Source organism: Ovis canadensis, chromosome 9, assembly GCF_042477335.2.
Source record: "Ovis canadensis isolate MfBH-ARS-UI-01 breed Bighorn chromosome 9, ARS-UI_OviCan_v2, whole genome shotgun sequence".
Taxonomy (NCBI): domain Eukaryota; kingdom Metazoa; phylum Chordata; class Mammalia; order Artiodactyla; family Bovidae; genus Ovis; species Ovis canadensis.
Genome location: NC_091253.1, coordinates 60,087,712 through 60,114,144, shown reverse-complemented (window position 1 = coordinate 60,114,144; position 26,433 = coordinate 60,087,712). Strand labels below are relative to the sequence as shown.

The following is a 26,433-nucleotide window of genomic DNA, read 5'->3' as shown; positions in this document are numbered from 1 at the left end:
TGCTGCTTCACGCAGATGCCATTAATGTAAATCTCTCCTTTATGCAAAGCTGATCTTTGATTTTCTCCTTGAATTAGGCAGTTTTCTTGTGTAGCAAATACTACTTTCCTCAAAGACGTTCCTCACACAGGCTAAAGGGAATGTACTGTGCTTAGTGCTTCCTGTGCCTTCAGGGTTGCTGTCAGGTCCCATTGGCTGCGTTGATGGCACTTTACGGGATGTGACTTACAAACTGCGCTGTAGGTGTGAAGTTCCCCCTAAGTGACTGTGTGGATACCTGCTGTTAATTATATGGGTACAATAATTCTACCATAGACAGATAGAAATTATCATTTGTTTTATGTCAGACCACATGATTGAAAATTATGGTTTATGGATCAGTCCTAATGAGGATTTACTAACCCTCAGAGCTGCTGGCCATGTTGAACCAGGCCTTGCAGACAAAAACTAGGCAACATTCTGCATGGCCACAGCAGTTCCCTGCACTTTGGCTAGAAATTGTCCACAGTGCCAGGAGATAGACATGCTTTGCTTGTAACAAATAAGTATTTCTCAGCTTGCTTCAGGACTCTCTCTTGTTATTGATTAAGTTTTATCCTCCCAAACTGTTCAAGTCTGAGAGGAAAAACTAAGCTAATTTGGAATAGTAGAAGTTATAGAGAACACTTCCTCTTTGGCCAAACCTAAAGTCACATTGAATTTTTAAACTTACAAGAGTTTTATGTTTTGTTATTTTTATGGTGACTGCTTTATCATTACAGAGAGAGTTCTCAAGATAAATGTGAAAAGGCATGAAAAGGTGATTGAAGCTGGCATCTTGCAGCAGTTGAGATTTTTCACTTTGTGATTTTCAGTATTAATTACCTTTAGGATTAGTAGATAAATTTTTATTCGGGAGGTGTTTTGTTTCTTAAAATGCCTGATTAGTACTAGCAAATTATTCCATATGTGTTCCTAGAACTAATTAAAAACTAGAGTATTGAATACTGAGATACTTGGTATCCTCTTTGATATTGTCTCTAGCTGACAGTATTACTAAGTAACATAGGAATGTACCATGTCCTGCTGCCATAATGATACTTCCACCTTTAAATTGTTCTTCACATTTTTACTTTCACCTTTTAAAAGTGTGTGTTCTCATCCATGTACAACTCATGCAGAAAAATTAGGTGGTATAGATATGTAAAATGGAAAAAAAAAATCACCAGTAATTCCATTATTCTTTTACAGAAATAATCACTGCTAACATTTTGGGGTGTATACTTCTAAATTTTTTTCTATGCAGGTATGTTTTTTTGTGAATATATATTATTTTTTAAAACTGGGATTATGTAATACATAATATTCTGAAGTGATTTAATCCATAGTTTGAAAGTACTAAAATTTATTTAATCAAATCCTTATTGTTGGACAGATTTTGCATTATAGCTAATGCCACCATGAGTATTTTTTTATATACACCTGTATTCCTTTGTCCATTATTTTCTTGCAATTAATTATTAGAAATGGAAATACTATTCAAAGGAATATGCAGATTTTAAAGATATTTCATGCATAAATACCAAAAATACAAAATTATATCTATTAGAAGTTTATCAGAATGCCTGTTTCCTTATTTCTGTGACAAATTTTCCATCTCTGTCAATCTGACAAAAAGTGATATTTTAATTTTAATTTCTATGATTTGCTTATATTCTTCTGTGTTTTGGCTTTTGTGAATTGCTTATATGTTTTCACTGGCATCTTTATCTTTTTATTTGTAAAAATTCTTTGGATTATATCCCCTTCAGAATTTTCTAAGTTAGTCATTAGTTTGTTTTTTTTTCATTCATTCAACAAATAACTAATGGTAACCTGTGTTTCCAGCATACTGTACTAAGAGTTTGGATCTTTCTTCCTGATGTTTAATTACTAGCCCTTATCCCATGGACATAGGAGCCTGGTAGGCTGCAGTCCATGGGGTCGCGAAGAGTTGGACAGGACTGAGCAACTTCCCTTTCACTTTTCACTTTCATGCATTGGAGAAGGAAATGGCAACCCACTCCAGTGTTCTTGCCTGGAGAATCCCAGGGACGGGGGAGCCTGATGGGCTGCTGTCTATGGGGTCACGCAGAGTCGGACACGACTGAAGTGACTTAGCAGCAGCAGGGCTTCCTGGTGGCTCAGATGGTAAAGAATCTGCCTGCAATGCAGGAGACCCAGGTTTGATCTGTGGGTTGGGAAGATCCCCTAGAGAAGGACATGGCAACACACTCCAATTTTCTTGCCTGGAGAATTCCATGGACAGAGGAGCCTGGTCCATGGGATTGGGAAGAATCGGATACAACTGAGTGACTAACAATTTTACTTTGAGGGAAAGGAAACAATTTCAATATTAAGCTGCAGCAAATATAAATTGAGAAGCCACATGTGCTGTGAAATGATACTTGAAAACTAGTGACCAAAATAGGGCAAATGTTTTCGGATTAGTTGGTGAGGCACACTTGACTGGGCAGTGTGTCCCAAGGGGTTGGGAAGTCTGTGTTAGTCAACTGTAGCATTGGGAGAGCCCAGCAGCAGGGATTTAATAGAAGTCTAAAGTGGTGATTCCTTCTAAAGAGGTTTTGTAGTTGCTGTTGGGAACATGGAAGCTAAGGGGAAGCTTTAAGACCTGATTCAAGTGAAGTAGGATAATAGGGAGGACAAAATAGAGTTTCAGTGCCAGAAAAGTAGAGAATCCTATAGAACAAGAGGGAGCCAGGTATTATAGAAAGAATAAAGTTGTATCAAGGTATACTGTAAAGTGTAAAGCCAGAGTTTGGTCATTAAGAAACAAAAGGTCTCAAGTTTAAGGGATAGTGATAGTATCCCACAGGTCTGTTGTGAGGAATAATTGGGATAACAAAGGCCAGATGCTTAGCATTTGTCCTAGTACTCTTGTTAACTTCTGTTAAAATTACTATGACTGGTATTGTTGCTATTGTTGCTCTGGAGATTGTTGAGAAAGGAGGGCAGATGTTTAAGTTGGTCATTAGAGTAAGTAATTGTTTGGGGGAGTGAAGCACTTGAATGTTTCTCAAGGCAGGTCAGCTACAAGTGCGCTCCTCTTTCTTACCATATGCCCCAGAACTGTCCTTTTCACTTAAAAGCTGCTGGTACTTACTCTTAGTTATTTTTCTTTAAAGTCTGGCTTTGGAGTAGGGTCTACAATCTGCCCATCCCTGTTTAAAGTCATAGGATGCAGTTTACAATTAGGGGATTAAAAAAAGTAGTAATCACAGGGAGGTTAAAATGTTTAAGGAGGATTTTGGCTTTCTGCCGTGCTGACATAACAGAATTAGTCCTCTGGATAGCCAGCTTCCGAGGTAGCCCCCAGTGGTCTCTGCCACCCTTGGGTTAACGCTCTGTCAGGTCTGGCCAGTAGAATGTGGTGGAAGTGATAGATCGTTTCCAAGGGTGGGTTATAAAAGACATTGTGGAAGACTTCCCTGGCAGCCCAGAAGACTGTGCTTCCTCAGAGGGGGCATAGGTTCAGTTCCTGGTAAGAAGCTAAGATCCTACATGCTGCGGAGTGTGGCCCCCCAGAAGAAAAAAAGCTTCTCTTCTCTCTCCCTCTGTGTCACCCTGCATTGCTCACTCTGAGAGTAGTTAGCTGCCACGTTGTGAATAGCTCACTGGAGAGGCCCACATGGTGAGAAATTGAGGTCTCCTGCCAACAGCTAACAAGGACTGAAGCCTTTCGCTTACATTGTGTGACTGAGCCTTCTTGGAAGCAGGCCTTCTAGCCCTTGTGAAGCTTCCACCCCAGAGACTGCTGGCCCACCAGCATCTTGACTGCAGCTCCATGAGAGATTCTGAGCTAGAACCACTAAGCCAAGCTTGTCCTTGATTGCTGAACTAAAATGCTTATTTTTTAAGCCACTAAGTTGAGGGTAGTTTGTTATGCAGCAATAATATACTTTTTCTGCTTAAAAACTTGAGAGCATGTGTGTGTGTGTGTGTGTGTGTGTGTGTGTATGTGAACAATGGTTTTTAGACATTGGAATGCAGGTAGCAACAGACTGTGATCCCTGAGAGAAGACAAACAAATGGAAGTAAGCCCTTTGATTGCAGTAGTTTATGACAGAGCCTAGAGGTTGTTTGCATGCTGCAGTAGGAGGAGGAGGAATCAAAAAAGAACCACATTTTGCTGGGATTAGGAAACAAAGATAAGAGTTTGGGAAGGCCAAGGTGGTTAGAATTGTAGGTCAGAGTACCAGAGAAAGGGAGCTGTGGGGGGAGGTGGCAGATATATAATTAAGAGTACACTTAAGCATATATGCATTCTAGAGTGCTTCAGAGGGTTCTTCTTGAGCCTTTGGCTCAGTTCTGATCTGTAGATGCGTGACAAGACCATATCAAAGTCAGCGAAAGAAGTACTGGAGAGTAGTAAGAAAAGGATTTCTGGAGCCCACATGAGGCTGGGAATAGTCTGTGTTTCCACTGTCTAGTTTATAAAGACCTTGTAATACATAGGGTATTGGAAAGTCTTCGGAAGACTCCAGGTGATCTCAAATAATTTTAACTGTGCACCACAACAAAGTCCAAAGCTATACAGAGGAATGCCACACAATCCAGAACCTAACATGTAAAATTCACAACGTTTGTCATCCAAAATTAAAATGCTTGCCTCACCTTGAATAAGGGACAAAACATCTAGACAGAAGGTCACTAAGGACACAGAGGACTTGAACAGCACTATAAACTAATTAGACCTAATGGACATATAAAAAGCATTCAGCAACATCAGGATACAGATTCTTACCAAGTGCACATAAAGCATTCTCCAGGAATAGGCCATGTGTTAGGTCACAAAACAAACTTCAGTATGTTTTGAAAGATTGAAACCATACAGAGTATCTTCTCTGGTTACAGTGGAATAAAGCTAGAAATCAATGACAGAATACCAAAAAAAAAAATCACAAATATGTGGAAATTAAACAACATACTCTTATTAAACAGCCTACAGATCAAAGGAGAAATCCTAGGGTAATTAGGCAAATAATTAAAGACAAATGAAGGCTGTATATTGTCACCCTGCTCATTTAACTTATATGCAGAGTACATCATGCGAAATGCCAGGCTAGATGAAGCACAAGCTAGAATCAAGATTGCTGGGAGAAATAATTAGTAACCTCAGATATGCAGATAATACCACCCTAATGGCAGAAAGCAAAAAGCCACTAAAGAGCCTCTTGATGAAGGTGAAAGAGGAGAGTGAAAAAGCTGGCTTCAGACTCAGCATGCAAAACACTAGGATCATGATGTCCAGTCCCATCACTTCATGGCAAACAGATGGGGAAAAATGAAAACAGTGATAGACTTTATTTTATTTGGCTCCAAAATCACTGTGGACAGTGTCTGCAGCCATGATATTAAAAGACACTTGCTCCTTGGAAGAAAAGCTATGACAAATGTATACAGTGTATTAAAAATCAGTGACATCACTTTGCTGACAGAGGTCCATATAGTCAAAGCTATGGTTTTTCCAGTAGTCATGTACGGATGTGAGAGTTTGACCATGAAGAAGGCTGAGGTGCCGAAGAACTGATGCTTTTGGACTGTGGTACTGGGCAAGACTCTTGAGAGTACCTTGGACAACAAGGAGATCAAACGAGTCAATCCTGAAGGAAATCAACCCTGAATATTCATTGGGAAGACTGATGCTGAAGCTCCAATACTTTGACCGCCTGATGTGAAGAGCCAATGCATTGGAAAAGACCCTGATGCTGGGAAAGATTGAGGGCAGGAGGAGAAGAGAGCGACAGAGGATGAGATGGCTGGATGGCATCACTGTTTCAATGGACGTGAGTTTGAGCTAACTCTGGGAGAGATTGACAGGGAAGTCTGGTGTCATGCAGTCCATGGGGTTGCAAAGAGTTGGATATGACTGAACGCCTGAACAACAAAGACAAATGAAAATAAAAATACAGTGTACTATAACTTATGGGCTTCGGTAAAAGCAGTGCTCAGTGGGAAATTTATAGCAGGAAACACCTACATTTAAAAAGGACAATCTCAAACAAATAACCTAACTTTTCACTTTAAGAAAACCAGAAAAAGAGTAAATTAACCCAAAGCTAGCTGAAGAAAGAAAATAATAAAGATTAAAGTAGAGATAAAATAGAGAATGGAAAGCAGTATAGAGAATCACTAAAACTAAAAGTTGGTTCTTTGCAAAGATCAACTAAACTGACAAGCTGGACTGACAAAAAGAGCAAAGATGCATATAACTAAAATCAGAAATGAAAGTGGGGGGGGACATTACCATGACCTTAAAGAAGTAAAAGAATTATTAGAGAGTACTATGGCTTATAGTACAGTTGTATGCCAACAAATTGGATAACCTACATGAAATGGACAGATTTCTAGAAACACAGATTACCAAAACAGACTCAAGAAGAAATAGAAAATTTCAACAGACCTATTAGAAGTAAACAGATTGAATCAGTTTTTTTTTTAATCCCTCCCAAAGACAAGTCCAGAACCAGATGGCTTCACTAATGAATTCTACCAAACATCTAAAGAAGAATTAACACCAATCCTTCTCAGACTTTTCCAAAACATAGGAGAGAAGGGAATACATCCTAATTGATTCTATAAAACCAGTATTACTCTGATATCAAAGCCAAAACAAAGGCACCATGAGGAAGAAAAAACTGCAAATCAGTATTCCTTATGAATATAGGTGGAAAAGTCCTCAACAAAATGCTAAGAAACGAAATCCAACAATATATTTAAAGGATTGTATACCACAGCCAAGTGGAATTTACTCTAGGAATGCAAGAGTGGTTCAACATAGGAAATTCAAGCAATATAATCCACTACATTAATAGACAATGGAAGCCCACACCACACACAGATGATCACTTGATAAAAAAAAAAGAAAGCACTTGATAAAATTCAATACCTGTTCATAATAGAAACACGCAAAAACTAGGAATAGAGGGGCACTTCTTCAACATGATAAAGGGCATTTATGGAAAACTCACAGGTAGCATCCAATTTAATGGTGAAAGACTAAAAAGTTCTTATATTCAGGAACAAGGCAAGGATGCCTGTTCTTACTACTGGTTCAGCATTGTACTGGAAGTAATTGCCAGAGTAACTAGACATGAAAAAGAAATAAAAGACATCCAAATCTGGAAGGAAGAAGTAAAACCATTTCTATTTGCGGATGACATGTGCCATGTATATAGAAAATCCCAAAGAGTCTATGAATACAAAGGAAAAAAACAGAGCTAACGAATTCAGAAAAGCTGCAGTACAAGATGATACAAAATACAGTTCTGTTTCTCTATACCAGTAGTGTAGAATCCAAAAAAGGAAATTCAGAAAACAGTTCCATTTCTAACAGCATCCAGAAGCATACAGAAATTGGAAGACCTGTACTCTGAAAACTATATAACAGTGTTGAAAGAAATTAAAGAAGACTCAAGTAAATGGAAAAATATTTTTTGTTTATGGATTGGAAGACTTAGTATTGTTAAGATGGCAGTACTATGCAAAATTGTCTACATATTCAGTATAAAGTCTGTCAAAATTCCAGTGACCTTTTTTGCAGAACTCGAAAAACTGATCCTCACTTGCTTATAGAATTGCAGTGGGCCCAAATAGCCAAAACAGTCTTGAAAGAGGACAGAGTTGGACGACTCCTACATACTCCATTTCAAAACATACTGTAAGTCTACAATAATCAAAACAGTGTGGTTCTGGCGTAAGGAAAGAGGACCAATGGAATAGAATTGAGAGGCTAGAAATGAGCTATTACGTATATGACCCACTGATTTTTGAGAAGATTGCCCCAAAACACACAGCGCAAGAAAGAATAATATCATCAATAAATAACAGTTCCAAGACAACTGGATATCTGTATGCAAAAGAATAAACATGGACCCCTATTTCACCCCACATACAAACATTAACTCAAAATGGCAGTGATATAAGAACTATAATTCTTGTAACTCAATAATAAAAAGAAACCCAACTGAAATGGGTAAAGGCCTTGAATAAATAGTTCTCCAAAGAAAATGTACAAATGACCAACATGTATGTGAACAAAAATACTCAGCCTCATTAGTAATTAGGGAAATGCAAGTGAAAACCACCATGAGTATCCTTTCTTGCTCTCTAGGATGGCTGGAATCAGAGAGACCAACAATAACAAGTGTTGGTGGTATTGTGGAGGAAGCAGAACACTTGTACTATACTGGTGGGAATGTAAAGTGTTTTATTTTCTGTAGAAAACAGGTTGGGGTTTCTTTAGAGTGTTTAACATAATATTGCCATGCAATTCCACTCCTAGATATATACCCCAGAGAATTGAAAACAGTTACTCCAATATATGCACACACATGTTCATATTAACACTATTTATAATAACCAGATGGTATAAGCAGCCCAAATGGATGGATGAATGGGTAAACAAATTGTGGTACATACACACCATAGAATATTATTTATCTGTAAGAAAAGATGACATACTGATACATGGTGTAATGTGATGCTCCTCAAAACCCTTTTGCTAAGTGAAAGGAGTCAAACACTAGAGTCACATATTATCCGATTCCATTTACATGAAATAGCTAGAATAAGTAAATCTATAGAGACAGAGTGCAGATTGGGGGTTGCCAGGTCCTGGGGGGTAAGGAATAAAGAGGAATAACTGCCTAGTGGGTATGGAGTTTATTTCTGTGTGATGAAAGCATTTTGAAACTAGGTAGAGGTGGTGGTTGCACGACATTGTGACTGTACTAATGCCCCTGACGTCTTCACTTTGCAATGGCTAATTTGATGTTATGTCAGTTTCATTTCTATTAAAAAATTAAAATGCTTGCAAAGAAGCGTGAGAATATAACCCATAACTAGGGTAAAAAAATTAATCTCTAGAAAGAGACCCAGAAATGACAAAGATGATTGATTCAGCAGACAAAACTGTAAAAAGATTCGCTACTAATGATGCTGTCAATGTTCAGGAAGGTAGAGGAAAATAGGAAAATGATGAGAATATAAATCAAAGGTATGAGAGTAGACTTAAATGGGGATTATAGCAATGAAGAATGCAATATCTGAAGTAAAAAATACTTGATGGAATTAATAGCAGACACTAAGAAGAAAAGGTGAGTGAGCTGGAATATGTAGGGAATAGCAACTAACCAAAATGAAGCGAAGAGCGAAAAGACAGAAAAAAAATGAACAGAGCGTCTGTGAGCTGTTGGATAACATCACACATCTAAGATAAATTAGTTAGATGTTCAGGAGAAGGAAGGGGGAACAGGAAAATATTAGACCAAATAATGACTTTTCCCCTGGAGAAGGAAATGGCAACCCATTCCAGTATTCTTGCCTGGAAAATCGCATGGACTGAGGAGCCTGGTAGGCTACAGTCCATGGGGTCGCAAAGAGTCAGACACGACTGAGCGATTTCACTTTCACTTTTCAATGACTTTTCCATTAAATATTATGGAAAAACCCAAACCAACTTTTTGCCAATCCAGTGTAAACTTCATAGCTGTGTAAAACTCAGTGAATCTGATTTGAAAGAAACAATATTCAAGTGACTAAAAATCAGTGATAGTAAAGAGAAATCTTCAAATCAGTCAGGGGAGAAAAAAAGACATTATATATAGAGAAATAGAGATAAGGATGACAGAGTTTTTGTTGGAATGTACAAGCCAGAAGAGTCAGGTGACATTTTAAACATACCATAAAATACTTGTCAAGCTTTGGATTCTGTTCCCTCTGAGAATGTTTTCTGAGAAGAAGTGACTTGTTGTACAAAAGAACTTACTACAAAACAGACTCACAGACATAGAAAACAAATTTATGGTTACCAAAGGGAAAGGTAGGGGAGGGATGAGTTAGGAGTTTGGAATTAACAGATACATGCTACTATGTTTAAAATAGATAAATAAAAAGGACCTACTGTATAACACAGGGAACTGTATTCTATATCTTGTAATAACCTGTAATTGAAAAGAACTTGATGAATATATGTGTATATTTTTTATATATAACTAAATCACTTTGTTGTACACCCCAAATTAACAGAACATTGTAAATCAGCTATACTTCAATAACAATATATTCCAGAGGAAATGAAAAAGGAGTGACTCTTTTGTTTAAAATTTTTAAATTACTATAAAATATTCAGTATATAACACAGAACTTAACATTTTAACTATTTTTAAGTCTTGTTGTTATAGAGTTGTTAGGTTGTATCTGACTCTCTTGTGACCCCATGGACTGTAGCTCACCAGACTCCTCTGTCCATGGGATTTCCCAGGCAAGAACACTAGAGTGGGTTACCATTCCCTTCTCCAGGGGACTTTCCCAACCTAGAAATTGAACCCACATCTCCTACACTGGCAGGTGGATTCTTTACCACTGAGCTACCAGGGAAGCCCATTTTTAAGTGTGTAGTGACATTAAGTATAGGAACAGTGTTATGTAACCATCACCATTATCCATCTGCAGAAATTTTGATACTCCCAAACTGAAACTCTAGACCCATTAAAACACTAATTCCCCATTCTTCAATCCATCAGCCCCTGTCAACCACCATTCTACTTCTGTCTATGAATTTGACTACTCTAGATATATAAGTGGAATGGTACAATGTTTGTCCTTTTGTGACTGGCTTATTTTACTTAGCATAATGTCATTTATGTCATACCACATGTCACAATTTCATTTTTAAGGCTGGCTAATACTCTATGTGTATATCACATTTTGTTCATACATTCATCTGTCAATAGATATATGGGGTATTTCCACCTTCTGGCTATTGTGAGTAGTACTGCAGTGAGCATGGGGGTGCAAGTGTATGTTCACATGCCTGCTTTCTGTTATTCTGGGTGTATATCCAGAAGTGAAATTGCTCAATCCTGTGGTAGTTCTCTGTTTAATGACTGTTTCCCATAGTGGCTGCACCATTTCACATTCTCACTAATAATAAACAAGAGCTCCAAGTTCCCAACATCTTCACCAGTGCTTATTTCTCTCCTTTCTTCCTCCCTTCCTTTTTCCCTCCCTCCCTCTGCTCCTTGCTATTGGCCATAGTACTAGATATGAAGTGACATCTTAGAGTTTTCATTTGCATCTTTGATATTAGTGATGTTTAATGTCTCTTTATTTGCTTGTTGGCTTTTTGTATGTCATTGTTGGAGAAATATCTATGCAAATACCTTACCACTATAGGAAAAATTTTAAAGAATGTCCTTCAGGCAGCAGGAAAATGCAAAAGATGAACAAAGAAAAAAGCAGAAATGGTCATTACTTGGGTAAATGTATAATCTTTTTGAAAGGTAATTTATTATTCAGAGAAAAATACTAAGCTATTGTGAGGCTTAGAGCACACAGAAAAGTACAGTGCATAGTAACAGCTTGAAGGTTGAGGGAGAAATGGAAGGATATTGTTAAAGATTTTAATGCCCTTCATTAGGTGGTACAGTATAAAGGTAGATAAGATATATGTCATAAACTCTAGCAGTAAAATAGCAAAACAAAAACTTATAGCTAATAAGCCAAAGCAGTAGATAGAATCAAATATATAAAATAATTAAGTCAACGGAAACCATGAAAAGATGAAGGGACCAAAGACCAGATGGGAAAAATATAATAATATGATAGGTTCAAACCTAATTATATTGTATAATCCCATTAAATGTAAATAGTGTTTGCTTTAGCAGCACATGTAAAATTAGAATGATACAGAGATGTACAAAGATGACACATAAATTTGTGTGGTGTTTCATATTTTTAAAAAAGTAAGTAGTGTTAAAAAACATCCTGATTTGAAGGCTGAAATTGAATTAAAAAGCAAGATCCGACCATATACTTGCCTATAAGAAATAGTAACTGTAAACACAAATAGATTAAAAGAATGGAAAAAGAAAGTAATACACTGACTTAGTTGAAAGAAATTTGGACTGGTTTTGTTAGTATTACAGTAGGTCTCAGAGCAAGGAATATTTCCTACCTGGGCTAAAGAAGATCATTTCATAACAATAAAGGGATCAGTTAATTAAGAGGACTATTAGTGCTAACCGTTTTGTTGTTGTTGTTGCTGTTTAGTTGCTAAGCTATGTCTCACTCTTTTGCAACCCCATGGACTGTAGCCCACCAGGCTCCTCTGTCTACAGGATTTCCCAGTAAAGAGTACTGGAGTGGGTAGCCATTTCCTTCTCCAGAGAATCTTCCTGCCCCAGAGTGTGAATCCAGGTCTTCTGCACTGGCAGGCAGATTCTTTGTCACTGAGCCACTGGCACCTAGTAATAGAATTTCAAACCAAACAAAGCAAAAATTAATAGAAATTCAAGGAAACACTCACAGTTATGGTCAGAGATTTCAGTGATCCCTCTCAATAATTGATGTAACAAATTGACAGAAGAAAAAGTTTCAAAGATGTAGTTGACTTGAATAACACTGTCAACCAATTCGACCTGGCTGCATTTACAAACCACTTTATACAAGAAGGTCAGGATACTCATTTGTTCACAAGTTCATACAGAACATTTACCAAGATATACTGTATTTTGGGCCATAGAACAAATCTCAATAATTCAGAAGGAATCAACTCCTAAAATGAACCTTCTCAGATAACAGTGCAATTGAATTAGAAATTATTAATAGAAATATCCTTGGAAAATCTATAATATTTGAAAATTAAATAGCATCTTATAAGTAATTCATGATTAAAAGAAGAAACAAAAGGGGAAATTATAAAGTATTTTACATTGAGTAAGAACAGAAACACAATATATTAGATGTTGCTAAAACAGTACTTAGTTGGAAATCTGTAGCTTTAAATACTTATATTAGAAAAGAAGAAAGATCTCAAATAAATGACCTTAGTTTCCATCTTAATGATGTAGAAAAAAGATTAATTAATTCTAGAGGAAGCAAAAGAAATAATCTGAATAGCTATGTATGTATTAAAGATACTAAAGTTGTAGTTAAAAGAAACTTCCCACAAAGAAAACTGTAGGTCCAGTTCACCTATTGGACCAATTGGTGAATTTACTATATACTGTAGGAAGAGATAATATTAGTTCTACACCAACTTTTCAAAAATATTTGAAGTGGAAGGAGTGGTTTCTGAAGATTCCAGTGTCAGCATTACTGAGCTACAGAACCAGGCAGTAGGTTCTGGAATAGGAATAAAAGAAAGTCCTAATAAACAGATGTGACCTGATTTTCTCTGTAGAAAATCTGATGGACTCTTACTAGACCTAATGAATAAGTATAGTAAGATTGAAGGATACAAGATAAATATGCAAAAATTGATTGTGTTTCTATACACTAGCAAGGCTTCCCAGGCGGCGCAATGGTAAGGAATCCACCTGCCATTGCAGGAGACACAAGAGACGCAGATTTGATCCCTGGGTTGAAAAATTACATTGACTGGGTAGCCTGATGGGCTGTAGTCCATGGGTTTGCAAAAGAGTCTGACATGATTGAGCACACGCAGCAGGGAACAATCTTAAAAAAATACTATTTAAAAATAGTATAAAAAATATGAAATATTTATGGATAAATCTAACAAAGTATGTTAAAGAATACTGAAAGCTATAAAATACTGCTGAAATGAAAGGATACCTAAATAATTGAGATCCATTTGGTCCTCATTATTCATGGATTCTGTGTTTGTGAATTGGTCTATTTGCTAAAATTTATATGTAATCCCTAAATAATCCTTGCAGTGCTTTTGTGATCATTTACTGACAAGTGCAGAGTGGTGAAAAATTGAGTTGCCCTGCGTGCACAATCTGAACTGGCATTGAACAAGATGACAGTCTGCTCTCGTTTCAGTTCTCCTGGCATAAGCAAGTGTCCTTTTCTTGGTTTATTTAGTGCCACGTTTTATTTTTGTGTTTTTTGGTTGGTGATTTAGCTATTTAAAATGGCCCCCAAGTGCTTTGTAGTGTCTTTAAGCACAGGAAGGCTGTGATATGTCTTATGGAGAAGATATATGTGTTTAGCTAAACTTCGTTCAGGAGTTATTGTTGGCTTTGAGTTCAATATTAGTGAGTTCAACAGTATATATTAAGTAAGGGATCTTTAGCTAGATAAAACACACATAAAACAAGGTTAGTTATTAATTGACTTTAAAAAAATGTGATACCCAGATGTTTACAGGAAACTAACCTTTTATTTCCCCAGAAGCCATGACTCAGTATTTAATAATTCACTGTTTTGCAGGAATGTTAAAAAACATAGCTATCATTGAGATGTCATCTCAATAATGAAACTTGACTATATGTCATGTACATGGATTGGAAGCCTCAGCTTTGTTAAAATGTTGATTTTCACCAAATTAATCTATAGATCAGTATATCCCATCATGATTTTTAGGTTTCTTTCTAGAAGTTTTCTATGTTGCAGGATTTTGACATACATTTAGCCAAGTTTTCTTGTGCTTTTGTCATATTTTTATATTTTTCACTTGAATGCATTTGGAATTAATTTTTCTGTCTATTTGAGATAGGGACAGAGGAGCCTGGCGGGCTATAGTCCAGTGGCGTCAAAAGAGTCAGGCGACATAATGACTAAAGTACCACCACAACCATATGAGATAGGAACTTTAAATTTTTCCTAATTAACAGGCAATTCTAGTACAGCAATTTGATCCTTGAATGGTGATTTTGCTTGAACAGCCTTAGGTTACGGTCTGATGTGAAGTTATAAGCTATGTTTTAGTTGCAGCTATGGACAGACAGTTACGTTTCTCTTAGAGGGCAGGACTCCGTGGAAGGTAAATTCCTTGTTCTTTTTTGACTCTATTTTCTTTCTTTTTATTTTACCTGGGAATTAGGATGAGCCCCTTCCAGTAGCAGGGAATAGGGAGAGGGGAGCCAGCAGAGAGACATAGACTGTGTTCAAGTCATTTTCTGTACCTGTGATGGACACGGATTCTTCTATGGAGAGACTTGCCTTGGCAGGTGAGGTTAGCCTATGGCTTCCTAGCATCACTTCAGCTGTAATTTAACTGCCTTAAAAATGGTGCTACTCTTGAGTTCTGGCTTAGGCAACTTTGGGTATTTTGGTGGATTCTGGTCACATATTTTTTTCTGCTACATCCTACTCTGCTTTCTACATTCTGCCAGTGATCTGCTTGCATTTTCCAGAATGTGATGTGTTTAATGTGCTTTCTTCTGCATGTGTGCTCTGGAAAAGCTCTGCCTCTTTCTCTTTCCCTCCCTCACTAACTTGGTGAATGCCTGCTTTCCTTAACTAATGTAATGTGATCCAATCACACCCCTTGAAACCTGCCTTTCAACACCCCTTCACCTAAGGAGCCCCTTTAAAGCCTCATCTTAGCACCTGCCATGTTGTAGTCTAGTGAATTTGTTTCTTCTCTGTGTGTGTGTTTCTCACAGACTCTGAACTCCTTTGGAACAGGTATTCTTTGCCTGTTGATTGAAAACTGTAAACTGTATTATTTTGGCATATTTTGAAGATCAAGTCCAAGAGAGTTTAGGACATTTTATTAAGTATAGAAACAATCTGTCTCAAAAAGTAGGGTAGGCCTTTGTTTTGCTGAGTGTGCAGATCCTGATGTTACAGCTGTTTTACCAATGTAACTTGTCAAAGTTACAGAGAGTTACATGTAAACAAACTTTATATCCAAGGTAAACTCTTCCCTAACAGAAATATGAGAAATCTTACATGTAATGTATATCACACTTGGGGATTTTTCAGTGGAAGCAAGCTTAATATGTTCCAGTAAGTCAGTGGAAAAATAATAGCAAATGCATGCTTTTTATAGAATACTAAAGAAGTATAATAGTATGAATATAATCAGCTTATCCTAACAAACATTTTAACTCAGAATATTTTAGCTTAGGAAGCCATGAAAAAAGTTTATGAAATCATATCACTGTATTCATTTTCAGTGATAGTGTGCTAAAGATTATTTATATGCAGAGTAATAATGGATTCTTATTGTTAATAGTATCTTACATCATTTGATTCAACCAATATACTATAATCCAATAATACAAAAACAATTATTATTTCTATTTCACTGTCCAGGAAAGCGAGATTTAGTTACTTTCTCAACGTTATGTGTAGAAGTCGGTCAGTGGCAGAGATACCCAAAACAGGCTCTTAGACTTTTAAGTATATGGCGTTTGTTCTCTCAGAAGCAAAGTTTTAAAATTGTGAAATTCATTGTCACTGATTTTATTTACTTCTAAGTAGGTATCTACTATTCCAGCCACCAAATTGAATTGAAGCTTTCTTCAGACTCTTGAAAACATATACTTATGCAACAATGTGTGTGTGTATATATATATTTCTCACTTTTTATACTGTTGACTTTTCTAAAAAATAATAAGTAAAGTGTATGGATATCAACTTTTATAGACCATTTTATAATTTTGTAGGTATTTAATCAAAATTTTGGTTTAATTTTTTATTACTGCTTTGTCATTGAACTCTGTTAGTATTGTTAGTATTGTTAATAAGATTTCTGATTGAATGCAGGAACAACTATGGAAAATAAAGTTTTAATCATTTTGTAAAATAAAATCTGAACCAGAACTAATTATTTTTAAATTTACTAACTAAACATTTGGACTTTGAAGTTTTATTGATCTTACGTGTATTTTGCACATCTTTCACACCAAAACTTAAACCTTAAATCCATTATTGGATTCCATTAATGGATTCTGTGAATCCATTATTGGATTCATGTCATTTTTATGAAGCAGAAAGTTAGAATGAGTGGAATATAAGTTTTAGTGCCATGTTGTTATCATTTTCCTTTAAGGAATTTAGATCAGATTTTCTTACCAAACAGAGCTAAGTTTATGGAGCTATAAACATATTTAAAACACATTTAAACGTGCTTAAATCTGGTGCTGTTACTTTTTATACTGTAAAATCATCACATTATTCTTGCTATGATCTTAATATTTTTTGTATCATAATAGATAAATATGCAGCATTGCTGAGTTACGAAAATTGTCATGGTAGCAGTATGAATGCTGTTTTAGTATTATGCGAAATAACTCATTTTTACCAGACTTAAATATTCTCTCATCTTCGTTCTTTTGCTTTTTGATTTTCAGATAGCTGTGTGATCTGTTGTACTTTAGTATTTAACACTATGGTATGCAAGGACCAAAATTTGACTATAATCCCAGATCACTTTGTATTTTATGTAACAACTGACTTCCTGGCACAGAAATGTTTATAAATGCAGATTTCCTCAACCTTTCTTGACTAAGTCTTTGCCTTTTTTGTGGTGTTCCTTATTTGTTTATTTTTGCTTTGCAAGCCACTTAGAATAGTTTAATTGTAGAATTAACTGTCAACTGTATTGGTCCTACAGTTGGTTGCTTATATTCTTTTTTTAACTTATGCCTTACTAGGTATTTGTGTAGTATTGTTATAAAATAATTTCTTAATAATGATTGTGATCAAGTTATTATACCAAATTATTAGTCCTGTAAAGGGTATTAAGAAGTGAATTTAAAGTGTTAAAGTGAAAAGTGAAGTCGCTCAGTCGTGTCTGACTCTTTGTGACCCTGTGGACTGTAGCCCACCAAGCTCCTCAATCCATGGGGTTCTCCAGGCAAGAATACTGGAGTGGGTTGCCATTTTCTTCTCCAGGGGATCTTCCCGACCCATGGATTGAACCCAGGTCTCCCGCATTGCAGGCAAATGCTTTAACCACTGAGCCACCAGGGAAGCCCCCCAAAATTAAAAACTAAAAAAGTACATTAAAATGTAGACTATTTTCTACATTAAACCTTGTCATAGAAAGTTTATAGATGAAGTTCCTAAAATCAGCTATTTCCGTTTATTTAATGTATTCTTTATATATTGTGACTCCAGTTTAATTGAGCAGGAAGTAATCTATTTGCATGTTTTATGCTTAGGTTTTTTGTTTACTTTTATTATTTGGCCATGCCCTATGATATGTGGGACCCTATTTCCCCAACTAGGAATTGAACCCCCGCCTAGCTTTGGAAGGCAGAGTTTGAGCCACTGGGCTGCTGGGGAAGTCCCTATGCTTATGTTTTAAAATGGGAGGTGAAAGAAAAACTTAAAAAGCAGTTAAATATGTCTGTAAATGAGATGAAGGAAAAATATAGGATAAGATACTATAAAAATATTCTGAAGCTATAATTGTGGTAGAATTTAAAGTACTATGTATTTAAAAATTGTAACCTTGTAACAACCTGAGTGTTAGTTAAGTGGAATATATTTATTACTCTTATTTTATAGATAAAGGATAATAGGCTTAGTAAATTTAAGTAAAAATAATTAAGACATTTCAGATTAGGGGAGAGTTTTTAAGGTAGTAACGTCACAGACCACAAAAGAAAAGATTGATAAATATTATACTTAAAATAGACAGGATAAAAAAGGATAGAACTAGTTCCCAGAAGAGGAAACCCAGATAATCAACAGTTTTGTCAGACATCAGTTTGTCAGAGATGAAAATATCTAACCATACTACCCATTTTCAAGGTTGGAGGGAAATAGTAATTACCATGCTGCCGAGAGAAGGTCATTTGGTACAGTCATTTTTAGTGATGTTTGGGGTAGTGTAACTTTAACTTGTAAGAGTGAGAAATTGAAGACAATCTATTAATAAAAGTCTTCTGTCAGTAAGGAGGGTTAAAACATGGCTAGAAAAAAAAAACATGGCTAAGATATTGTGATGAAAATTATACATCAGTTAAAAAGTAATACACTGGATCTATGAGTTAATGAACATACTGAAGAGTGAAGAATGTTGTGAAAATAGTACGTCTGTTATATTACTATTTATGTGAACTACAAAACCACATATGCCAAGATTATGTATTTCTTCATGGATATATATGCATGCATATAAATGTATTTTAGAATATCCGAGAGGGATATAGTTTAAATTCCCATAGTGGTAGTTTCTGGAAATGATAAAGGAAACTTAACTGGAATGTAATACTGTTTTTCCTTTTTTTAAAAAGTAAGACTTTAAAAGTAAACAAAATACTAATTTTAATTTGGGTGATAACTGGTCATTTGTTAAATTATTCTAATTTTTTTCCAAAAATTTCATTAAAAAAAAGTTATGGAAAATAATAGTTGGGAGAGCTAGTAATTAAATTTAGGGTTTGATTCCCACGTCTGGAGCTTTTTCAATTTAATACGCTACTTTAGAATGAGAAGGAATAAAGGAAGATTACCTGATAAAACAGTCAGATAAAATTTAGTTATATAGCAATAAGAATTATGTGTTTATGCTAAAATTTCTTGAGAAGAAAGTTATAGGATAAATTAAAAGTTATATAATCTTATACTGTTTTTCAATCTTTAAGCATGCTGTTTCATGTTTATGTGTAGAGAGCAATTTAGGAACTCAGGAAAAAAGTTACCTTAATTTATTGTTTAAAATGTGATACATATTTCTGTTGCATGTAATGGAAATTTAGATGATTTAGATGATTTGAATGATGATCAAATGGTTTGATGATTTGAAATTTAGATGATTTGAAACTTTTATCTAAAATTCATGAAAATAATTTAGTCCAAATATACAATCTGATTTCTATCTGAAAAAGTCAAAACTAGTTTTTCTTCCATTTGTAAAGTCATTCTTCACAAAAACTTTACAGCCTTTTTATTTACAGCTTCTCTCCAAGATAAAATGGCAAACCCCAAAGAGAAAACTCCAATGTGTCTGGTAAATGAGTTAGCCCGTTTCAATAGAGTCCAACCCCAGTATAAACTTCTGAAAGAAAGAGGGCCTGCTCATTCAAAGGTAAGGTTCCGAAGAGAGGTGGTGAGCCATGCTTATCAAATCTGTGAGATTTATCATCTCAGGTTTTAACTGTGCTTTATTTTGGGGGGAGGGGGTACTGGATGGCCTAAAGGCTCTCTTAGTTCTCTTTTAAAAGTATTTTAAAGTCTGTAACTGTATAGCTCATTATGGTTTTCAGAGTTCATTCTGATATAGTACTTCACAAAAATCTTAATGAAACCACATGAGATAGGAATTGTCACAGAAAAGCTAAGTAACTTGCTTAATAGTTCATGAGTGCCAGCGCCAGCACTTGTACATGTATTCTGTGGCTTCCAAGTATGGTGCTTTTCCCATGACATAGTAACTGATAACCTAAAAATGGATGCAGAGTAAAATATAGCAACAGTTACTTAGGGAGACGCCTTTTCCAATAGGATGTTTAATTCCGAGATTCATCATTTATAAAAGTTGTATATACCCGTTTTGTTGTTAGCTGTGTATTCATTTATAATATTGTTCTTTTAAATGTAAAATTGATTTATATTTTTATATAGCCTCATACATACATGTTTACTTATATATACATTGCAAAGAAATTATGACTAAAGCATTTATGCTTGAGCTCTGTCATCCTGTTTTTAAAAATATCACTTGTGCACACATATCCTTGGTACATTTTTAATCTTGGATATTGGAGATTATGATAATGATTATACATTTTTGTATGCAGTGTGGAAGCAACTGATTCTCTAAAAGTTGGTTAATCTTCATACAGTACAATCCAATTATTGGATTATTTAATTGTCTTCTAGCATCTCCTTCATCTTCCATTCTCCTTCAGCCACCCATTCCTGTGATCAAAGTCTTGATTTTACCATTACCAGTAATTGCAAGACCCTCCAGAGTTAGAATCGCACGCATTCATTTGTCTCTGACACCTAGTTCATTCGGTCTAATAGTCTGCCTTCAGTAGTTCTTCCACACCACAAGTCCATTGATTTTTATTATTTCTCACTTACCTCCATCTTCACGTTTCCTTTTTCAGCTTTAATTCCATACACTTTGTATGGACCCTCAACTCTCTTCCACCCTTGATTAGAACATGCTTAGCAAAATCCCAACCCAAATCCCAGCTCTGCCGTCCCTTCTGAGGTATGGATGAACAACTTGTAGAGGACAACGAGTAGTTGTTTCTATTTCTTTACTAAGTCCCAACCCCTCTTTGCCTAGTCAAGGTCATTCCTCCAGCTTTCTCTCCCCTCTCCTCCCTTAACTTTCTTCTGTGTCATCCAAGTCTGCTTCCAATGGACCAGGTTTGTTGTGGCCCACATTCTTCTCTGTAGACAGTCCTAGATTCCCTTGGGTTTTAAGGAAATGTGGAGATTCCTTTGCCAGCCTCCACCTACTGCTCGGGGTCTTTGGTCATACACCACACCATTAGCCTGTTGCTCGTCTTAAAAAGAGTGAGAACTAGAATAAGTAGCGTATTCTTGAATGAAAGGTAGTACTTACAAGTCTTAGTTCAGTTCAGTTCAGTCACTCAGTCGTGTCCGACTCTTTGAGACCCCATGAACTGCAGCACGCCAGGCCTCCCTGTCCGTCACCAGCTCCTGGAGTTTACCCAAACCCATGTCCATTGAGTTGGTGATGCCATCCAACCATCTCATCCTCTGTCGTCCCCTTCTCCTCCTGCCCTCAATCTTTCCCAGCATCAGGGTCTTTTCAAATGAGTCAGCTCTTCGCATCAGGTGGCCAAAGTATTGGAGTTTCAGCTCCAACATCAGTCCTTCCAGTGAACAGCCAGGACTGATCTCCTTTAGGATGGACTGGTTGGATCTCCTTGCAGTCCAAGGGACTCTCGAGAGTCTTCTCTAACACCACAGTTCAAAAGCATCAATTCTTTGGTGCTCAGCTTTCTTTATAGTCCAACTCTCATATCCATATGTGACCACTGGAAAAACCGTAGCCTTGACTAGACGGACCTTTGTTGGCAAAGTAATGTCTCTGCTTTTTAATGTGCTGTCTAGGTTGGTCTTAAGTCATAATTAATTTTAATGTTAATATTAGTTGGCTAAGTCTGAATCCTTTTTGTGGAAAGTAGTCATTTGCATTTATGCATGTCTGCCAGTGGTTTTAAGTGAGACATAAAATATATTTGAGTGAAATAAATGATTATCCCTGGCATGAAAAATTTAAACCTAGCCCCAACTCATTAATTTTCTTGGGACATTAGCCAGTTATATGGCAACTTCCATAGGTATGTATAGATGTGTTTATGTACACACACACATATTTAACAGTAGTGGTTCCCAACCTTGGTTATTCATTGGAGCTTTAAAAAATACTTAAGCCTGAGTCTTACTCCCAGAAATTCTGATTTAATTGGTCTTGGATGAGGCCCACATACCAGGACTTTTTTAAAGCTCTCAGATGACCCTGATGTGCATCCAGAATTGAGAAACATAGGACAGAGATTAATGTCTTCAAGGTGGTATAGAACTGTCTTCTCATACATACTTCTTGATGGGAAGTATTGATCTATATTTACATGCTTTCTTCTTCCTCATTGAGTCTTACAGAATGTGAACAACTTGCAGAACTTTTAATGTGTGACTAGTAAATAAAAACTATTTTAATGTTTGCCTTGTCCCCTTCTATTTTTATGAAGTTATTTGTTATTGCTTATATTTATGTGAGTTATTATGACATTGCTGTATGGTATCTCTTAGGTACCTGAATCCAGTTCTTTATTTTCCTATGACTTGTTTAGATTTTCTCAAATCTCAAAAGAAGGCTGTTATAATGCAGTTAGCCATGAGTAACATAAAGTGGTATTTTCTCTTTTTTTACTTTATTTCCCTATTTTGATGAGTTGTGGATATGTATGGCTAAGTGTTAAGAAAGCTGCTGTCATAGTGACACTTGAAGAAAGTTTACTCTGGAATAAATATTGCTGAGGGAGGCAGTTCTACCCAGTGGCCTTGAAGTGTTTTTCTTCTTTTAATTCTTGCTAGATTTACCAGGCTTGATCTTTGCCTTAAATTATCTGGCTTGTGTGGCCTCAAACAACTAACTTAGAATCTCACCTGTAATTTGAGAATTATTGTACCTGTTCTAGTATAGTATAACAGGATGATAGTGTGTAAATTCTTAGCAAGTATTGTCTCATTGTATGTTATTAATAGTTGTATACAGGATTTAAAAATCCTTGGTAAAATATCTGTTGAGTATAATATGACAGACACTGTCCCTTTTTGGAGCTTTCTGCTCTGCTGTTTTGCCTCTTTGTATATTCTGGATTCAAGTCCTTTATTAGAAATGTGCTTGGCAATTATTTCCCCCTCTTCATGGCTTATGTTCTTTTTTTTTTTTTTTACAGTGTCTTTTGAAGAGCAGTAATTGTTAATTTTGATGAATTCCAGTTTATCCATTTGTTGCTCTATTAGAGGTCATAAGATTTTCTTCTGTGCTCTCTTCTAGATGTTATATAGTTTAAGTTTTTACATTTGGGTCTTATAATTAGATCTAATTAACACCTTGAGTTAAGTTTTATAGATGTTATGAGATAAGTAACAAAATTTATTTTTTATTTCTATTTTTTGGTTACAGATGTTCAGTTGTTGAAGAGATTGTCCTTTCCCTACTTCATTGCCTTTGCACCTTTGTCCAAAATCAGCTGTCTATATATATCTCTATTTCTGGTCTCTGTTCTGTTCTCTTGGTCTCTTTTTCTGTCTTTAGGCAAATACTATGCTGTTTCGATTGTTGTTTTACCCACTAAGTTGTGTCGGACTCTTTGTGACCCCAGGGACTGTACCCTGCCAGGCTCCTCTGTCCGTGGGATTTCCCAGGCAAGAGTATTAGAGTGGGTTGCCATTTCCTTCTACAGGGGACCTTCCCATCCAGGGATCGAACCCTTATTGGCAGGCAGATTTTTTACCACTGAGCTACCTAGGAAGCCCAACTATTTTGATTACTATAGCTTTATAATCTGGTAGTACCAGCCCTCTACTTTTGTTCTTCATTTTCAGAGTTGTTTTGGCCATTCAATACCCTTTGCATTTTCATAGAAATTTTAAAGTCTACTAGTCCATTCTATAAAGCACCTTGTTGGGATTTTGAATAGAACTGCAGTGAATAAATAGCTCAATTTGGGGAAGATTAACATGTTAGAAAAATTGAGTCTTCCAACCTATGAACAAAGTATCTCTGTTTACTTAGACATTGTTTAATTTCTCTAAATATTTTGTAGTTTTCAGTGGGCAGGTATATTTCATGTTTTTGAAGCTATTGTAAGTGGTATAGTTTTTAAAATTTTTGATTTATAATTTTTCTTATTAAACATTGCTAATATACAAAAATACAGTGATTTTTTGTTTTGTATATTTTCTTTTATACATTTTAAATCGTTGAAATATGTATAGCATTTCTGTATAAGTATGCACACATGAGAATGTGAAGAATAAAAGTACAAATAGAGAAATCTGAAGATTCCTACTTTTTCCATAGCAGGTTAACTTTAATTTATACTGTCAAATAGTGCTAAAAATAACTACCTCTCTAATATAGGGAATCCATACAGTGCCAAAGAATTTAGAAGAGAGTGAAATAGGTTATTTTTATGACACATTAAAGATTCTTTTTATAAATGTTTTTATGTAATTAAAAATTATATATTTATTGTTGGGTATGCTAGGCCTTCGCTGCTGGGCAGGCTTTTCTCTAGTTGCAGTTAGTGGGGCCTCGTCTCTAGCTGTGGTCACGGGTGTCTCATTGCGATGGCTGCTGCTGCTTGCGGAGCGCTGGCTCTAGAGCGCGTGGGCTCAGTGGTTGTGATTCCCAGGCTCTGGAGCACAGGCTTAATAGTTGTGGTGCGCGGGCTTAGTAGTTCCATGGCCTGTGGAATCTTCCTAGACCAGAGGTCAGACCCATGCCTCCTATATTGGCAGGTGGATTTTTTACCACTGAGCTACCAGGGAAGCCCTTTTATATATTTTTTAAAGGTTGCTCTCCACTTATGGTTATTACAAAATGTTGGCTATATTCCTCATTTGTACAATACAGCGTTAAGTCTGTTGTATACTCAGAAGTTTGTACCTTCCATTCCCCCATCCCTACATTTCCCCTCTCTTACTCCTACCCCATAACCACTAGTTTGTTCTCTCTGTGAATCTGCTTCAAAAATACACTGATTTTTGTATATTGATCTGGCATCTTGGCGTCTTGCTAAAATCATTTATTAGTTCTAGTAGACTTTTTTTTTTTTTAAGATCCTGCTGGGTGTCCCACAAGCTGTTTGTGACAATTGTAAATTTTATTTCCCAACCTGATTACCTTTTGTTTATTTCTCTTGCCCAATTGCATTGGCTAGAACTTGCAGTACAATGTTGAATAAAAGTGATGAGAGCAGACATCTCTAACTTGTTCTTGACTTAGTCATTCAGTTTTCCCTCATTAATTGTGATGTTAAATGTAGCTTTTTCTATAGATGTCTTTAATTAGATTGAGGAAATTCTTCTCTACTTTTATTTTTTTTTTTGCTGAGAGTTTTAACATGAATTAATACTGGTTTTTGTCTTATGGTTCTTCTGCATTGATTCTGATGGTCATATGACTTTGCTGTTTTTAATCGCTCATTATTGTACATTACATTGTTTGACTCTCAAATGTACAATCAATCCTTGTCTTCCTGGAGTGAAATGCTTGCTTATAAAGTATTATCTGATGTCTCTATTGATGGATTCCATTTGTTAATGGAATTTTGATAAGGACTTTTATGTTTTGTGTGGTGTGTAGTTTTGTTTTCCCTGGTAGTATCTTATTGTGGTTTCATTATCAAAATTATGCAAGCTTCATAGCGTAAGCCAAGAGGTATTCCTTCTGATGCAGGTTTTGGGAAGAGTTTTTATAAATTGGTATTATTTCTTCCTTAAATGTTTGGTAGAATTTATCATCCAAATCATCTGGGCCTGGAATTTTCTTTATAGGAAAGTTTTAAATTACAGATTCAGTTCCTTTAACATGTATTAATATAAGGCTATTCACGTTGCCTGTTTCTTCTTGAATGAGCTTTCATTAACAGTGGCTTTTAAAAACTTAGGCTGTTGAGTTTATTGGCATAAAGTTAAAAAATATTCTCTTGTCTTTTTAATATTGTAAGAATCTGTAGTGATGTCATCTCTCTCATTCCTAATGCTGGTAATTTGTGTCTTCTCTTTTTTTTCATGCTTAGTCTTCATAGAGGTTTACAAATTTTATTGATCTTTGCAAAGTACCAGCTTTTGGTTTTATGGGATTTTCTCTATTTTTTCCTATTTTTAATTTTCTTATGTTTGCTTTTACCTTTATTACTTTTTTCCTTGTTTACTTCAGGTTTGATTTACTCTTTTTCTAGTTTCTTCAGATTAAAACTGAAGTTAACTTGAGACTTCACTTCTTTTTTAGTGTAGGTATTTAGTGCTGGAAATTTCCCTTTAGTATTTTTATTAGCGCCATCTTTTGAGATAGTGTTTTCATTTGCATTCAGTTTAAAATACTTTCTGTTTTCCCCTTTGATTTCTTCTTTTCTCCATGGGTTATTTAGAAATCTGTTATTTATTTTCTAAATATTTGGAGATTTCCAGAGATCTTTCTGTTATTTCTAATTTAATTCCATTGTGGTCAGAGAATAT

At 35.8% G+C, this 26,433-nt stretch overlaps 1 protein-coding gene across 50 annotated transcripts in view; it reads left to right on the top strand.

The window, feature by feature from the left end:
* Nucleotides 1–26,433, top strand: part of STAU2 (staufen double-stranded RNA binding protein 2) — a 310,852-nt gene that overhangs the window by 8,868 nt on the left and 275,551 nt on the right. For 12 of the 50 annotated variants that reach the window (XR_011259014.1, XR_011259015.1, XM_069600297.1 and 9 more), the window contains exon 3: nt 19,650–19,780. The exons of 12 other annotated variants lie outside the window; for them this stretch is intronic. Coding sequence is in view for 32 of the 38 variants with exons in the window: in XM_069600297.1 (XP_069456398.1) it covers nt 19,667–19,780 (114 nt within the window). In the remaining 6 variants the exon portion in view is untranslated. Of the gene's footprint in view, nt 1–1,230; nt 1,286–14,833; nt 14,961–19,634; nt 19,781–26,433 lie in introns of those variants that run through there. 26 more of the 50 variants (XR_011259012.1, XM_069600267.1, XM_069600285.1 and 23 more) reach the window with 7 other exon arrangements.